A 19,200-nucleotide genomic window follows, 5' to 3' on the forward strand; every position below is an offset into this window, starting at 1 on the left:
TTATGGAGGCTAACGGCATAAAGCTTTGGGGAAAAGCCATTAATCTTCTACGGTTGAGTTGGCATAATGGGTCACAGTTCACAATTATATGAACCACAGTTTAAAAAAAATGAATACAGAACAATTAGAACATAATACATAACACAGAGCAGATAGGACATAATTACAATCGGAAGGCTGAAACCAAACAAATCTATTTCATTTTACTTAGGTCTAGTTTACGCAGATGTTTTTCAAGCATTACACGCTGCATTTAAACGTTCCTCTTGCTCCCATTCATGGTAGTGTGACACAAAAAAAGGGGTTTTAGGGCATCACATTTGATGGATTCCAAATTAAAGTGGACCCGATCTCCTGCACAGCACAGAATGAAAAGTCTTTATTTTATATGTAGTGCTGAATAAATTCACTGCTCTGTGTTCTGTGTTTTGTTTAACCAGATCCAAGTGTCTAATTAGTTCGTATCAGCTGCTGTGTATAGACTGCTTTAAGAGAACCTGTACTGAGTAAAAATATTTAAAATAAACACATGAGGTAACTTCAAATGAACATTACATAGTTACCTTGCCATCAGTTCCTTTCAGAAGCTCACAATTTTCTTCTGACAATGATCCCTTCCAGTTCTGACAATATTTTGTCAGATCTGAAATGTATCAGTTGCTGTCAATAAAATATCAGTTGCTGTCAGTTATAGCTGAGAGTAAAACTGATGTACCAGGTAATGTCCATGTTTCCCTATGGCTCAAGTGGGCGATGTTACAGTTTAACTGTGTGCTGACCAGAAAGCTGTTATGAGGTAATGGCCATTTTCAAAATGGAGGATGGAGAATTCCCTTGATCACAGTGGACGAACAGGACGCAGGACAGGAGAAAGAGATTGAGGAGTAGACTACACTGGAGGTAAGTATGACTTGTGTATGTTTATTTTGACTTTTAATTTTCAGTTCAGGTTTTCTTTAAGCTTTGCCATGCAGCTCTCTCCATGCAGTCAACACAGTACTTAACCCTTTCTGTGTTCCCTGCAAGGTAAAACCAAGTTAACACTTAAAGACAATGTAACCCCACTGCTAAAAAAAAAAGAACCCAGATACTTACCGAAGGAAGAGGGAAGGCTCTAGGTCCTAATGAGCCTTCTCTCATCTCTCCCGGTGCCCGCAGTGCTGCGCTGTCCCCAGGAGCAGTATTTGACTAAATTGGTCAAATACTGCTCCTTTCGCTCGTGAAGGTGACTTCGGAAAGTCTTCGGGAGCCCGAGTACTCCCGAAGACGGGCCGCTCCACCTTACGCACACACGAGTGCCCTCTATCGCGTCATCGCGCATACACAGTATGGAGCCGCCTGTCTTCGGGAGGACTTGGCTCCCGAAGACTTCCGAAGTCCAAAGGGGGCTTTGAACGGGGGAGCCAGCGCTGCACCGAGGGCACTGGCAGAGGAGAGGGAAGGCTCATTAGGACCTAGAGCCTTCCCTCTACTTAGGTGAGTATCTGGTTTCTTTTTTTAGCAGCAGGGTTACATGACTTTAAGGTTTTTTAGGATTTCCATAAATTGCAATGAAGATATTTTTTCATCCTTAAATGTTCTCATGCTGTGGCTAATCTCGTAGAGCAAAGAGGAAAGTTTGAGTTTAGTTCTGCTTTAAAGCATACCTGAAATGACATGTAACATAAGGAAATACATATGGGTACATATAGGACCGTTTGTGATTGATCGTCTATTGTCTAGTGAACTGCACCCTCAGACACCACAAAGTCCAATGTGAGGCAAGCAATGTGAGGGGGAGAGATGTGTCTAGTGGAACACCCTGATGTGATGCACAAATGGATGGGGCACTACTGTCTCTTGTAGACGAACAGAAAAGCAACATGCACTATGTATGCGGAGAAAGAAAGAGGGGAGAAGGCGCCAAAAGCTGCTTGGAGCTGCCACGACTCACTACCCACTCGCCTGGGCATCCTACTGTACCAACGTGAAAGAGCAATTGTTTGAATAGCAATACAAAAAACAGTCAGTACAGGTTCACGTGGAATGTTTTTTAAGGGTTTTACCGGCCTTAAAATACTCACCTCTCCTCCAGCGACGTCCTATAGCTCCTGGTGGCTTTCTGGCATCCGTGCTCGGTTCCCTGTGTGACACGCAGGGAGCCGTACACAGAGGATGCCGGAAAGCCACCAGGAGCAGAATAGGAGCTACAGGACATCACTGGAGGCTCGGTGAGTATTTAACCACTTGACCTCCAAGGGTTTTTAAAAATAATGAAAATGTATTTCATTTTTCTATGGGAAGGTGTATAATAGGTTATTTGGATGTGGTTTTACTTTTTGGCCACAAGATGGAGATACAGAGTTAGTGTGTTCTAAAAATAGAAACACAACCAAGTGTTTATTATTTGTTTATACTTGTGTAAACATAGGGGCATAATTGCTCTATCTGGTGGTGGTCAAGTAGTTAATGCTGCACAATGGGGGGTGTACTTTTTAGGCCAGTGCTCAAGCAACCAGCAAACTAATGTAGCCGGCTCAGACGATGCCCACCGGGGCCGGATACTGAGGTCTCTGCTGTAATAACAATCAAGCTGAGATAAGTGTGATCTTTAAATAGAGAAGTATCCCTCTGATTTCATGGTAATTAAACTCATGGAACCGGTAACCACTATAACAGGAGCCCAGGGTGAAAGAGAGAACTATTTGGGACATATTCCTCCATACCACCAAAATCAAAACTAAAACATTTTTGCCTTTCAGCTTTGAAGTTGCCTGCCACGTGAAAGCTATTTTATGTGCAAGGACCAGAAAGGAGTGAAAGGGACTTTATTGAAAGCAGCGTTGTGGAAGTGTCACCTTGTAGCTGTATTGGCGATGACTTTCAGACTGCTAGGATTACGAATCAACTTGTCCAAGATGTTGACAATCTGCTCAAACTTTGGTCTGTTGTTACGATCCTTTTGCCAGCAGTCTAGCATCAGCTGATATAAGGCAGCTGGACATTCCATGGGTGGTGGCAGACGGTAACCTTCATCCACCGCTTTAATGACCTGTTAATAGGCAAATTACTCTTTTTTAGAAGAACTGTGTACAATGTTGATTTGCTACAAGTATAAAACAGAAAAAAACAAGCCCTAGGCCTTATTTACTGCTGCCATTTGTTTACATTCTCAAGTCACTCCTGCAAAACTGCCTGCAAATTAGCTGTAAACCCTATCGCTAAACCACAACAATTAGCCTATGGTTTGAAATCTTTGCTTGAATGGGCAAAGTGAAATCTTCGATTCGACTTACTCAAAATGTGCTTCAAAAAGTCCTCTAGAAAAAGGTATGTTTTGATAAAATATGGATTTCATTAAATACAAGGTAAAAGAGTCTGCAATAATAGAATCTCAGCTACGGACCACTTAAGGTGTTCCTCATGCATAGAGGTTCCACTTAAGAAGAAGAAAGTAAAATGAAATCATTGTATCGTATGACTACGTTCCGTATATATATTTCCACTTTGATGTCACATTTGATCACTTAATTAGTCAATGGGTGTTTATGTAAGCTGACGATAATGTAGGAGACGCTTGGCAGTGCTCAGAAAAATTAAGTCCCCCCTATGAATAAATAATCAAAGACTGGAAAATGGTCTTGAAGATTATAAATACCTCATTTTTCTAATTGTTGCTGGTGATGTATGAGAAGAAGAATGTGGGTCGATGTGAAATGTACAGATGTTATTAAACAAGTTAATGATAAGTAAAGTAGGCACTCCGAGGGGACGTCCTTAACGTATTATTAAGTGATGGATTATGTTTTTTCAGAAGTGGGTGGTCAATCAGTCAATGATCAGTCAACGAGATAGCCAGTGCCATCTGGGAGGGACTACATTTGTGCTAAAGCCATTAGGTTCTCCAAATAAATCATGGGTCCATATTCACGATATAACATGGGTATAGCGCAGAGGGAGAACATAGTAATTTTACCGCTACTTTCACAAACTACTGTGCTACGGTAATGTGTGTCTTGCTACTTGTGTAGTATAGCATGTGTAGCCCTACTAACACGAGCATTTACCTAGTTAATGTAGGTTGCGCTAATCGCACACTACATAGTTGGTGTACGAACCGGTAATCTTCTTCAGGTAACAGTGTCACCAATGCCAAAATTCTTTTTGCATTCATTTTCACAAAAATAATGTTAAATTGGACTTTCAAGCCGAAAAATGCTATCGAAAATCATATTGGAACAAGTTTGTGCTTTACCAATTCTTCACTAATTTTTGTACAAAAAAGAAACAATTTTTAAACTTTTCGTGAATTAATGGTAAAAATAATGATTTTTGGGGGATTTTTGTGAATTTTGCTAATTTGTTTCCTTTTACCGTATTGTGAAAATACGATGTATTTTTGTGAATATTTTTTCAAAATCAAAAATAGCATTTTAGATGCGAAATGACCTTGCAAGCAACACTGAGCTTTTTTACATTATTATTATTTTCACACATTTATGTTTGCTGAGAATATTTTTCATACAGCATCATGATTGTCTATTGCTGACAATTTTCAGGACCCTACTGCAATGCACCCAGGGCCAGTTCTATAATTTTTGCTGCCTGAGGCAAACTTGTGAGGATGCCCCCCCATAGGTAATATAATTGCCCCCCAGTATAGGTAGCCTGGAGGGGGAAGCAGCACGGAAGGGGAAGCAGCGGGCTCAGCGGTGGCCCTCACCTGGGGCTCCTGCGTCTAGAGCAGGATCCAGGAAGTAGGTGCCTGGCTGTACTAATTGTATTTTGAGCAAATCGCTGGAGGGGAGAGCGGACAGGGGAGCCCCAGGTGAGGGAGGGGGTGTCCGACCCCCTCCCCACCGCTGTGCCCGCTGCTTCCACTTTCTGGCTGCTACACCCTCACCCAAGCGGACGCCGCCCCCCAACTTCTGCTGCCTGAGGAACCTACCTCACCTTGCCTCATGGGCGGCCCGGGGCTGAATGCACCTGCTGTAGTTGAAGCAAGATGAGTAAAAGATGTACTGTAATCATTGGTCTTTAGGTTGCCTTACAGTGTGTGCCTGTGTAATTTTCAGGTTCAGGGTGAATGTTTTGGTCACATGTCTAGAACAGAAGGCAAATAATAATTATTTCAGAGCACGTTCTTACGTCTTGATTGGACATCTCCCAATAAGGTCTCTCTCCATATGACATGACTTCCCATAATACGATGCCGTAACTCCATGCGTCACTCGCTGATGTAAATTTACGGTATGAAATAGCTTCAGGTGCCGTCCATCGGATTGGTATTTTGCCACCCTAAAGAAACAAAAACATTCTTATGAAAGCGATTGTGTACATTAGGCCAAGTGAGCCAAACCAATATCAAGATCAAGATCATGAAGTCCAAATGGAACCACGGGTAGATGCCTTTTTTTTGCTTTACAACACAAACATCATTAGAAAATATAACATTTAAAGTTGACAGCAATATCCCTATTCAACCGAATTGTAATTAAAAAGGCATGGATAAACTAGGCATATTGGGCCATAATGCACCTATGTATGAACAGAGTGAAGAGAGAAATGGCAAAGAGTAAAGAATTTACTACATTATTCAGGATACCTATTCCTACATTAAACAGCTTAGTTGAATAATCAGAAACAGTTCTTATATCTATATCTATATATATCTTATATCTATATATCGCTATATATTGGATATGCAACCCTGCCCTCACAGTGATGCTTTGCCTAGCCTAGCTATGAGGTCATACAGCCTTCTGCCCCAGAGCACTCTGGGAGACCAGCTTTTGTTTCTGTTTCACAATAAACAGCACATTTCCCACAGGGATTCAACTTCCCAGCAGTAAAGATGCTGGCACCTTCGATACATTTAAGAATGTAAATCAGGGTGAGGAAAGATGTTACAATGGGCAAACACTGACTAACACTGTAAAATGTAAGCAGTTTTATTCTTTACATTATGTTCAGAATTTTTTTTAAAGAGAAATACATGCTTTAATAACATAATGAATACAATTCTTTGTTTACACTTTTAATTTATAGATTATTTGGTCAGTGTTTACCCATTGTAAAATCCTTCCTCTCTCTGTTCTGCATTCTGAAATGTATCACTGTTGGTGACATCTGTAGTTCTGTTAGGTCATCTGTTCGTTACTGAGAGTTCGATGCACAGAGGGAGATATGGCTTGCTTGGCAGTTGGAAACAACTGTTATTTCCCACAATGCAACTAGGTTCACAGACATGAAACTGTCAGGTCCATGGTCATGACATCACACTGTGGGAGGGGTGTCACCACAATACTAGCCATACAGAACCCCTTGATGATCTATTCGAGAAACGGTACAGATTTTTCGTGAGAAAGGGGGTATCAGCTACTGACTGAGATGAACTTTAATCCTAGGTTAAAATTCCTCTTCAAAGGTGGCCATATCCCAATCACTCACCTTCGGTCTCACCACTGCTAACCTTCACCAGGTAGCTTCAGTCGGTGCTCCTCTCCCGCAGGTACACCACTCCTGCAAACCAACAAACTCCAATAGATAGAAGAAGGCACTCCACAGGCTCCAAACTTGCGTTTGACTTCTTTATTGAGCTACTGCACACACAAATCGATCGAAATTGGCTGCAAATTGATCGATCGATAGATTTGATAGAATCGATTTCCGATCGATTCCATAGAATTCCAGTCCCTCAACTCTACTGCTTCAGGGTATGTAATCAAACCTACATAATATGTTGTTGCAGAAGCTTCACTTTATACAAAACATCTATCTATCTATCTATCTATCTATCTATCTATCTATCTATCTATCTATCTATCTATCTATCTATCTATCTTTCTATCAAGGCATACTATGATTATTATGTTTAATCACTAAGTAATCTCTCTAGAAGAAAGGTATTAGAGGGTTGCTTTATAGTACTTCATAAAAAAACAACAAATAAAACATTCCCTCATTTGAAGGATGGCTAACAGCCGCCCCACGTTTAGGGAATATTTAACACCCTATTACCATGCACAGCCATGTACTTCATTCACTAAAAGGATTAACATAGATGACAGCTGTGTTAACCTCCTTACTAATTGCACAGGATATACGTTTCTTCATCTAGATCTGTGTGTTCCCGTGTAAGGTGACCTTAAATAGAGGGATTATCTGCGCTACATCGCATTTCTGAACACTCCATAGTGGTGAAATCTATATGTATTCAATGGGTTAATTACATTATAGACTAGAAAGCTGCCTGCACACTTCACTGTGCTGGGATACACAACGTGGATCGTGCATTTTAACTTTCTGTTAAAGGACCACTATTGTGAAAGTGCTAAAATTAAAATACATGTAAACACATACAAATAAGAAGTATGTTTCTTCCAGAGCAAAATGAGCCATAAATTACTTTTTTCCTAGGTTGCTGTCACTTACAGCAGGTAGTAGAAATCTGACAGAACCGACAGGTTTTGGACCAGCCCATCTCCTCATGGGGGATTCTCAGGGTTTATTTTATTTTCAAAAGCGCTTAGTAAATGGCAGTTGCTCCTTCCAACTTTCAAAAATAGTGTGCAGTGAGCAGGGAGTCTGGGCAGCATCTTTGCATAAATCCTTTGCAGCGAGTGTCTTTATAAACAATAAAGGCCATGCTGAGTACCCCCCGTGAGGAGATGAACTAGTCCAAACCTGTCGGTTCTGCGAGATTTCTACTACCTAATGTAAGTAACAGCTGCATGGGAAATAGGTAATTTATGGTTTATTTTACTCTGGAGGAAAAGTACTTCCCATTTGTATGTGTTTACATGTAGTTTAAATTCTAGCATTTTCGCAAAATGTTCCCCTGCTGCCCACTGTTCAATACTGTTCATTAGCAAACAAATATACAAAAAAAAGGGAATGCACACAGTACGGAATGGGCCCTTTCCCACTAGCTGCTATCACCTTCAAAAAGCTGGTAAAAAATCGGTCAACCTTCTGACTGAATTTTGTTGAATTGGAAAAGAACTGGAGCTGTACCATGGCTGCCTGGTGTAACGATGTTCGATATTTCGGCAACCAATGCATCCCTGGCCGGTGTGCCCCAACTGCAAAGTGTCCCCCCATGCCCTTGCTTTAGTGTTTCAAAGACTTACCTATCCGACTCATGGCATCCTCCAGTGTCTGCTGTCACTGCAAGCGCCTGCACCACATGGCTCTGGTACATGTGTGACGTCAAAAATATGTGCCTAGTCACGTGTTACCAGTGCTCTCGGTAATGCCAAACATCAGAGAAGGCCAGGAGTCATGCCGGTGGACAGGTGAGACTTATAAACAATAAGCATGAACATGGGGGGGCAGTTTTCAATGGGGTTGAGATGATGGCGCAAGGACAATTTCCAATAGATTTCATGCTAAAATCTATTGGAAATCACTGTGCAGGCAATGGATCCCTCTCTGATCAAGTTTAAAGAGTTAAGAGTGGGAACTATCTGATGGCCAATATCACCGGACATCATGTATGACCAGCTTGATAAAATGTTCCCCTACTGCCCTTTGGTACTGATCAATAGCAAATAATTACACAAAAGAAAGGAAATACACACAGTATGGAAATATACGATGGGGTACTACCCCCAGCGAGGTCAGATCTTGTTTGATAGCTGATAAGAAGTGATACCAGCTTGTAGGCAAGTGTCTGGCTAAGTTGCCGTTGACCATGCTAGAACCAACAATCCTCTGGAATGATCTACACCTTGTCTTATCTACCCGGCTGGACAAAGGGAAAGGTTGTAAGAATCTGAAGCAGTGATAGGCTTGGATCTTCCCTAACAGTGCAACAATTTATTCTTACATTCATTGTATTATGTTTGTTATGTACTGTATTTATTAGCCATTTTTCATTTGCTAGATACGGAGAGGTATTTTACAGATAAGATAAGAAAACAACATTGAGAAGACCAAGAAAGTTCTAAGGTTAAGCAGCTCTCAGGTTTAGTGTTTAAAAATCCCCCCCTTGGCTAGGAAATAGGGATGGTCGGAAATTTCCAGCAGAATGCTGATTTCTCGATAGGAAGTTGGCTTTCCGCAGCGGCAATCGGAAATCGCCTTTTGGAAAACCGTTATACAGCTGCATTACTGAAACTCAGAAACTTTTATGCCTACCACAGAAATCGTGAGAATTGGACCAATCAGAGAATGCATAATTTTTTGCTCGGAAATCAGAGTACCATGCCAATTTAAGACCAATGACAAGACTCGTGTGCTATCGCATTTTTTCGAGTCTTATGATTGGCTTAAAATTTCCGAGTTATTCCGATTTCTGCGGTAAATCACCACATTCTCTGATTGGTCCAATACTACTATTTCCGAATTCCAAATCCTGTGATTGACCTAATATTTCAGTTTTTAGGCCAATCACAGGACCCGGAATTTGGAAATTCTCAGTATGGTAGTATTGGACAAATCAGAGAAGGCGGCGATTTACCACAGGAATTGGAATAGCTTGGAAATTTTAAGCCAATCACAAGACTCTCATGATCGGTCTAAAATTACCACAGTAATCCGATTTCCAAGGATATAATTCTGCATCCTCTGATTGGTCCAATACTTCCAGCCAATTAGAGTATTTGAAAGTATACTGTACAGTAAAAAAAAAAATATTTATGGGATCCGTAATATTTTCAAATGTTCGTAATTATGACTGACCATATAAAAAACTTTTTAAGTATAAGTCGGAAATCATATCACTGTTGGTATGCTGCAGTATCGGTAATCGTCATTTGCGGAAATCTGTCAGAATCGGAAATCAACATTTCTGGCCATTCCTACACTGGTGCAATGCTGTAGCTAACGGTGCCCCCAGTATAGGTAGCCAGATGTGATGTGCAGCCAACATATCAACCCTCCCCCCTTCCCCCCAGATTAGGTAGCTATACGTGACCTCAACTATAGCCAGCTAGAGGAGCCCTCAGTATTAGGTAGCTTGAAAGAGAGGGGGAGAACCGAGAGCCCGATATGGTGTAGTATGTTTATAAGGTGATGTCTGATGCAAACACACACAATGATTATACTCACAAGGACGGGTCGCCTCCAAGGCAACCACGAGATAAGCAGGCGGGGAGAATTGTAACCTGACCCCGCTCAGGGTTAAGAAGTCACTCTCTGTAGATAGAAGGAAATGGGGATACACCCCTCCACCAAGGGTGGACTAAACAATTATGTGGTATAACAACAGAGGCGCCAAGTAGAGTAAAATTAGTTAAAATTGTTAAAACGGGGGAAGTGGGTGGACTCACCTCCCTTCTGAAAAAATGGCCAGACAACGGGCAGGTTACTTCAAGTCTAAAGTAACATTTATTATGAGCTCCAAAAGTGCAACGCGTTTCACGGGTAACAGTCCCGCTTCTTCAGGCAAACAATTTTTGGAGGGTGCAAAGTCAGGTCAAGAGCCAGATTTAGCGCCTCTGTGAGGAAGGCTGTATACAGCCTGCTTGTGTATTGATGTATTTTCTATTTGTGGACATACTGTACATCAACCTACTTCCGGTTTTAGTGGCCATTTTGTTTGTTTCTAAACAAACTTTTAAAAACTGTTTTTGACTACTTTTAATGCGGCGGGGAGCGGTGAAATTGTGACAGAGGGAAATGGGAGATGTCCCCTAATGTACTGTTATGTTTACTTTTGTGCGATTTTAACAATACAGATTCTCTTTAAGTTACATTATTTGTGTTAATTAAAATAGATAGCTAATATAATCTCTTACCCAACCTGTTTTAAAAGAACAGGTAAATGTTTGTGACTTCATGGAGCCAGCCATCTTTTTGGTTGGAAGGAGGTGACAGGGAGCATGAGACACAGTTCCAACTGTCCTGATCACCCCTCCCAGCTGTGTGCGCTAGGCTTCAAGTCTCAAATTCAAAATTAAAAGAGAATTTGCACCAAAACAGAATGAGAACAACATCATCAGAAATCCCATCATGCTTTGCACAGCACCAGGGGAAAAATGCCCGGGAAGTTTTCTTCTGTGAAAAAAATGAGGCTTGGGGAAAAACTAAGTTCTGCTGCTGTGAAACTGTTAAAGAAACACCAAGCCTTTTCAGTGCTGCTGAGTAGATTTTTAGTCTGGAGGTTCTCTTTAGATATTTCTATATTATGACTTTTCTGTGTGCTCGGCTGCTTTATTTAATTAACTACTGTATTCATTGGATGTATTTTTTGTGTCTCCCCCGCCTCCTTTTGTACTGACAGACGCACATGTTTTTCCTTATAGCCCAATAAATCAAATAAAAGTTTTACTTCACAGTAAACAAATGATGATTCCCCTTTAAGAGAGGTCTTATTTTTAGCTTGGAAGTAAATGTAAATGATGGCAGCCATTCACAGGATGCATTAACTTCAGATTTAATTGCTCGGTACAGCAGATGACATCCAGCACAGGAAACAATCAATTAATAGCAGATTTCTGTTATCAGGAACCTGAACAAAAACCGGAAAATATCGATTTCCTTCAATGATCAGAAGATTTACAGCGATATAATTATTCTAACAGAGACAATGTAATAAAAATTAAATGTAATGTGTAACTACAGTCCATGTGGAGGAGATGTCTCGTGATAAAAGGGAACAAACTCGGAAAGAACTTGGCTGGTGTACCGTATGACGATGGAGCTTTTTTTACCCAGAGTTCACTGGGTCAAGGGCTTCTGCTGACATATTGTAAATACCACTGCAATTTTATCTAAAGCTATCGTAAATCCCTTTTATTCCCATTCTCTGTGTGTCGGTCTTACGTGTTTAGTTAAACATGCCGTAGCTGCACAAAAGCAGATTAAGATACAGCTAAGGCAACTTTGTACTTTTAAAGCGGATCCGAGATGAAAAACTAACTATAACAAGTAACTTGTCTATATATCTTATCTAAAGTTTAGATAGTTTAAACAGCAAATCTAGTTGCAAACAACTTTAATAGAATATGATTATTTCTTCCCGTGATACAATGACAGCAGCCACGTTGTTTGTAAACATTGCACAGAGGCAAGCTCATCTGCATCTTGAGCAAAAAAAACCTAATCCCCTCTCCTCCTCCCCTCTTCCTCTGAAATCAATGGCTAGTAACACCCCCTCCTCCTCCTGCCCAGACTGAGCTCCCATGAGCCCTTGCTACTGTCTGAAATTGCCTTGGCTCTCTTAAAACCTGTGGGTGTGGCTTGTTTAGTTTATAGGGAATTCGAGTATTAAAACAAAAACAAAAAAGTATTTGGCTTGAGGAATGCCCTATAAACAATAGGAAAGGAACATAATTATGCAATGAGTAAAAGTTCATCTCGGATCCACTTTAAGGATTGTACAGAATGACTGAACTACAAAAAAAATGCTGTACCTGCAATTCTGTACCTGCAACACAGCCATATCTAACGAAGAACAACCAAGGCCACATTTTAAATGTACATCGATTTGTGTGCAGTATGATCTTAAATTAATCTTTTAAAAAAAGTTGTATACTTACCTCAGTAGGGGGAGGCTATTGAATGGTCCAGAGTATTCCCTGGACTTTCTATGCCTCTCCTGTGCTGGGACACTCTAAACCAACGCTGGGCAAACTACGCTGTAAATCTGGCCCTCCTCTGGGCAGCCAAGTTCCTCTACTCCCTCCATCCCACCCTGCAGAGTCGCGAGCAGAAAGAAACAGAGGGTTAACACTCACCTACTCGCCACTTCCTGCGCCGGGTCTCCATGGCCACAGGGAGGCACGTCAGGATGTGCTAGCATATTACATGTTGGATTTTTTTTCAATTTCTTTTAAATAAAAAAAAAAAAAAAAAAGAAATTCTAGTCTAGACTTCCTGGATCATTTAATTTCTCCAGTAAAGTTTTTTAAACCCACTGTATTAAAAACATGGTCCGTAAAAAAATAATAATTTAGATATATATATATATATATATATATATATATATATATATATATATCCATTAGATTGTAAACTTGCAAGGGCAGTGCGTCTTGGAATTCATAATAGGTTTTATTCATCTTGTTATTTTTGTCACTTTTGTCATTACCAATTCTGTATTTTGTGTCGATTCTGTACTTTGTCACCATTCACCAATTATGCATTTTGTATATCGGTGTATACCATGTGTCTGTATTATGTACCCTATGTTCGTTTCTAACTTTGTACAGCGCTACGGAATATGTTGCCACTTTATAAATCAAATATATATATATATATTTTTTTTTTGTTTTTTTTTGTTAAGAAAGTGTGTCTAAAATGTCCGCTATTGGGACAGTAACAACAGCAGGAACAAAACTTGCACACCTGGCCCTTGTGTTTATTTTCCAGACCTAAGATCTGGAAGGTAACACCTGGACCTGTCTGCTGTGTGTATTATTCCCTTGCCTTGCCATGCCTTGCGTATTGACTTGGATCACAACGCTGAAATTTGTTTGTGTGTTTTTCCCACACAAGGCCGAAGCTGTATGGTTAGTGTGTGGATGCCAAGTTCCAGCTACGAATTCGGCACAGGACAGACCTGTTCGAAGATATTGAACAGGGTGTAACAAAGAGCAGATTATGAGAGTGTTTTGTGAAGTAAAATCTAGGATCTGGCATGGGGGGAAGTTGAGGACAGCAAAGTACACTAGCTGCACGCATTAAAAACAAGGGTTGCTTGTCTCTACCTACTACACTGCCAATCAGATCTCTGACCTGTGGGCAACTGTCCCAAAGCTATGGTCATTTGTTGCAAAGTGTAAGACTTCCAATTATTTGTTTGTTTTGAATAAAAACTTTCCAGAAATAATTTTAGAAAAGAATGTGAGCTGTAGCCTCAAAATGTAGAGGACCAAACATGTTTTATGTTTTTAGGCATGGAAATATTAAACAACACTTGTGATTGATTGGTTGTATTTGAAGGTTTACAAGCCTGGAAACATTCAAATACACGTCTTCAGGCCACCTTGTAATCAGTCACAGTATTTCTTCAGTGACATCTATGGCAGATCTACATCTGCAACAGATGTGAAGGCTAGCTGCCTCATCTGATATCACCTTCACCACCTTAAAATAAACCTGAAGGGGAAAAGTCCCAATATGGGTACTTACCTCAGCAGATGGAGGTCTCTGAATCCTTCTGAGGCTTCCTATGTCGAAGCACGCTTTGAGCACACGGTGCCAGCTGCGTAGTGCCTAAGTTGGGCGTCGTTATAGCACTAGAGCTATAGTCCAGGCCTTCGCATCAGATAATTTGTGTGCCGGACCCTGAATTTCTTCTCCCTCCGAGTTGCTATGACTCAGGGGAGAATAGTATTTGAGTGGTTTTTGGGAATTTGAGTGGCCACAGGGTGAGCTGTCATTCTGCTCACTCTGCACCCAACTCACCGGTCCAGTGCTGAGAGCCACAAATACAGGGTCGAATAGGCATGAGTTTTCCTCCCCAGTCTTGAACTTTGGGGTCCCAGCGCTGGAACGGAGGGATGGAAAGGGACGGGGAAGTTTATGTATTATCTATTCTAGAGGCTTCCCTCTCCCAAGTATCTATTTTTTTTTTTACCTGAATGCTGGATCATCTCAGCTGAGCGCATTGTTCTCCTCCTTACTCCTCCCTCTGGTAACCACTCTGTCATGTACCATGCTGTTTTTCCTCCTCCTATCTCCATAGCAACAAAACACATGCTTCTGCAGAGCACTCAAGCCCCAAACTGTCACCAGAGAGATCGAGTCCTGATCCCTGTGGGCGGCAGTAGTTATGCATGTGTTTGCACTAGAGCACCAGGTTCACTGTGGTCACATGACAATGATGCAAAGGAGCAGATACATGCACCTTCCGTCATTCAGTGTCATTTATTGAACAGGTGAAAACCGTGTGTAACATCAGCGAAAACATCAAGCAAACATCACCTTGTTATAACGTGGTAGCCAGTGCGGGGTTGGAAGTGGGTGCCAGGGCTGCAAAGGAGTCGGTGACAGCCATTTCGCGTCCAACAGGACGCTTGGTCACACTGTGTTCCACACTGGACCGCAACGTGACCAAGCGTCCTGTTGGATGCGAAATGGCTGTCACCGACCCCTTTGCAGCCCTGACACCCACTTCCAACCCTGCACTGGCTACCACGTCATAACAAGGTGATGTTTGCTTGATGTTTTCCCTGATGTTACACATGTTTTTCACCTGTTCAATAAATGACACTGAATGACGGAAGGTGCCTGTATCTGCTCCTTTGTATCAAGATTTTCATGATATTCTTCCTTCCTACATCATTTATACGGTGCACACGTCAGTAGCTACTGTGAATACTTGTGTGCAGGAGAATGACCTGCGGGGACAAAAGGCCAGATAGACTATCTACCCACGGATCCTCCATCCATTTTCATTAGGAGTGCCACACTGATCTATTCTTCTAGACAAAGTCACATGACAATGAGCCTGGAGTTCTAGCGGCTAGTTCAGAAGCTGCCATGGAGATGCGAGGATGCAGGCTGGAATAAAGGGGAGGTAGCTATGCTTTCCTGTGCCCTTCCGACGCACGCTCTGAATAGATTGGCCCCGCACATACTGTAGTATATCACCTGCAGATAAGCTGACTCCCAAACGTTACACCCAAACTTGGGTGTAATAAAAGAAAGCTTATCGGCAGTGCCATTGCTTTCACACCATGCACAAACTACATGTACAATTTACTCGATAGTACCGTTTGTGAACTATACACATACTTACAGTCTCCACCGTAGTCTGTACTGTATACAATAATGCCACAGAAAGTTATGTTGGTTGTTAAAGTGAATGTAAAGAGAACAAAAAAAAAACAAACAAAAGAGAAACTTACCTATGGAGAGGGGAGGCTCTGGGTCCTGTAGAGCCTTCCCTGTCCTCTTATGGTCCCCTCGTTCCAGTGCTATCACCCCCATAGCAGTATCAGGAGCCTTCAAAAGTCACAGGAGCACCCACAGGAGCCTTCAAAAGTCTTTGTGAGCACTCGGGCCACCCTGTACTGCACATGAGTGAGCGCGCTTTTTCGCACATGCGCAGTACGAAACCTCTCATCTTTGGGAGCACTCAGGCTCCAGAAGACTTCCAAAGCCTCCAGTGGTTGGAAATTTGAATGAGGGAGAGAAAGTGCTGGAATGAGGGGGCCGTGAGAGTAACGAAAAGGCTCTATAGGACCCAGAGCCTTCCTTCTCTATAGGTAAATATATTTTTACTTTACTTTACATTGGCTTTAAATAAATCAGATGTTTCACAGAAGGCCTCTCTTACCCGCGTCGTGTACGCTGCTTCCGGATCATCTTCCAGGATGCGAGACAAGCCGAAGTCGGAAACTTTGCAGACTAGGTTACTGTTGATCAGAATGTTGCGCGCTGCCAAGTCACGATGGACGTATCCCATGTCTGCGAGGTATTTCATGCCAGATGCAATGCCACGCAGCATACCCACCAGCTGGATGACTGTAAACTGAGCGTCGTGTTTCTGCGAAAGAATTTCAAGTACACAACTCAGATGCTAATTGGCCATTAAATTATTGTTGAGTGCGCCATAGAAATTATCAGTTGCATTCCTGTGTATAATTAACGCAAATGTATGGTGATTTACTGGGGATAATTAAACTCAATTTACTTGATGCCAAGCAGTATATTATTTTAGCATGGATTAGATCAAACATAGGTCGTTGATATTCCTTCAGTTGTGGTGGAACCAATAGTTCGAGAACGCCCTTCCTATTAGTTCTGGTATTTATGTCACGGCTGGGATATCAGTAACCGGTTATCTTAGGGTCAGGCAGCGTACCGGCTGTAATGAGGCTGCAGTGAGTAACTGTGGCAATGCCAGTTTGTTTCACCACAGGCGGAAGTCATTTAGAAAAAGTAATGATACGATCGAATTTGTTGTGAGTTATTGTAGTGCCGATTTCTTAATGGTCAATTACCGAATGAAAAATAGGGTAAAACTGTCACTTACTCGAAGAAAAGTGTCTAAAGATCCATTCTCCATGTATTCTGTCACGATCATCACCGGCTTGCCTGAAATAGTTTGAAAAATGCAAATTATTCATGTGAGTTAATTAAATTTTCGACGCTGTTACAGTTACAATACGTGTTTTCATATGGGCTCTTTTACTGGAGGGTTGATTTACACAAAGGTTCTCTCTTGAATTATCTCATCCAAATTATTTTTCACCTCAGCTGTAAGGAAAGATCATTCCTGAGATGAACAAGTAAGGAGAAATAAATCATGAGTTTAAGTAATCCCGAACTGAGAGGGACCAGGCGTGTAATAAGATACCCTGGAAGGGATGCAGCTGCAGGGGGGCACAGAAGCCACAGGGGGGCCCAGTGGGGTGAGAAGTTTCCTTTACCTGTCCTGAGAGACTGACAACTAAGGGCACAGAGAAAAAAAAACGTTCTGCTCTCTGCACAATTGTTCTAATGACTGCATCTGCTTATCCAATAATACAAAGTTTTGCAGACAAAGATTTGTAGACAGTCCCTATTCAGTTGAGCAGTGTCTTGTGTACAGAACTGCTCTGCCCCCAGCCTCTCTACCCCTTCCCAAGTGCTCTGTACTGTAGTGATTATTGAGGAGTCTGGGCATGAAGAGAAAAAGCTTTCTGCTCTCTGCACATTTGTTCTAATGACTGCTCAGCCACTGATAACAAATCATACAAAGTTTTGTAGGCAAAGATTTGAAGACAGTCCCTATTCAGTGTTCAGCAGTCTTATGACTTGGGTCAGAAAATCTGAATGGCCTTTTTGTTCAGGGTCTATGGCTAAAAGTATTAGGGCTCGTACACATGCCCAACTGATGTCTCCTGTCGGGGATCAGGGGCTGATTCCCCTGGGTGACATCGCTGGTCCAGGCTACACACAGGCATGCATGAGTGACGCCAAACGGTGGGCAAAGGATCAGCGCGAACAATGGGATCGGCGGTGCTGGGGTTGAATAATCTGGTGGATCACTCGCGGGTTGGGCGTCGAGGGTCATCGAGTGCCACTCACACGCCTGATTGTCGTCTGAGGTGGTCGTTATCTGTGACTCCGCCGACTTAAGTCAGGTGTGTGTATGAGGCTTTATGCTGGGAACACACGATAGGTTTTGTAGGTCAATTCTCTGTGCGATCCATTAACCATTCGATTCTTGGCGCGATTCTCTTATCTAACGCTCATTTTTCTTATCTTTTTTTCATTCATTTCTATGAGAAATCGAGCGGAAAAGAATCGAGCCAAGATTCGGACATGACGGAATTTTCTCTATCGAAGGCATCTATCTATTCTTGCAGAGTAAAAAGCTATATAATCGGCACTAGATACTATTTGGCACCCTATGATGGGGTCCAGGTGGACAACTCACTGTGCCTCTGGATACAGTATTCAACAGTAGACAGAAGAAAGGCAGGGCCCGGGCACCACATTTATTGCATATATTCCACAATTTATTTCATCCCACCAAACAGATACATATACAAGGCTGGTCTGACAGCTGTTTCGCAAGCGACGCTGTTCAAGTACAGAGCTGCAGTAGATCGCAGCGCTGTACAACGAAAATAAACGTCCGTTTCTTTTCTCTGCAGTCTGCTAGCGGCCATCGCCGCTGGCAGACTGTTGATGGAACGGAGCTTCGTCACTCAAGCGGGGATGCGCGTGATCCCCTGGGGGAGCCACCTTGCGGCCGCCAATCGGTGTTAGGCGGTCGTAAGGTGGTTAAGATAAGAAGAGATCTGAGTTATGAACTAAACTGATAAGCAGAGATAATTTGTGGGTTACATAGATGAAGAAAGGTAAATTAGGAGATAAAGAGATAAACTATAAAAGTAACAGAATTTAAATTCACTAAACTCTATTAAAATTGACAAATGTGGATAGCTCTCTGTGTTTACTGGGTCAACCCCATGGAGATATCATTTATGTGGTAAACAGATAATGGGGCACATCCAGAAATTGCCCGTACTTATGAAAATAACATTATAAATAGCTGATCAAAAATAGCTGATCAAGCAGATAAATAATGGCTTAGTTCAGCATGAATATAGCATTCAAGTAATTTAGATGCAAATGGGAGAAGTGACACAGGCCGGTAGTTGGCAAATGCAATGGGATCTAGAGATGTTTTTTTAAGTAGTGGTGTCACAACAGCCTTTTTGAGTGAGGATAGAAAAATGCAAGTAGAGAGGGATGGGTTAAATTGTGCTGTTAGTACAGGCATGAAAATGTGCATATTGAAAATTGTTAATGTAGGCTACTGTTGTATTTTAC

The 19,200-nt window shown here is 41.8% G+C and overlaps 1 protein-coding gene across 3 annotated transcripts in view; it reads right to left on the reverse strand.

Annotated features, from left to right (window-relative positions):
- The window catches only part of EPHA3 (EPH receptor A3), a 501,294-nt gene that overhangs the window by 18,534 nt on the left and 463,560 nt on the right, over nt 1-19,200 (reverse strand). For all 3 annotated transcript variants that reach the window (XM_068270665.1, XM_068270664.1, XM_068270666.1), the window contains 4 exons: nt 16,910-16,971; nt 16,211-16,420; nt 5,128-5,277; nt 2,838-3,031 (listed from right to left, as the gene is read on the reverse strand). In XM_068270665.1, the coding sequence (XP_068126766.1) occupies nt 2,838-3,031; nt 5,128-5,277; nt 16,211-16,420; nt 16,910-16,971 (616 nt within the window). The remainder of the gene's footprint in view (nt 1-2,837; nt 3,032-5,127; nt 5,278-16,210; nt 16,421-16,909; nt 16,972-19,200) is intronic.

Source organism: Hyperolius riggenbachi, chromosome 2, assembly GCF_040937935.1.
Source record: "Hyperolius riggenbachi isolate aHypRig1 chromosome 2, aHypRig1.pri, whole genome shotgun sequence".
NCBI lineage: Eukaryota > Metazoa > Chordata > Amphibia > Anura > Hyperoliidae > Hyperolius > Hyperolius riggenbachi.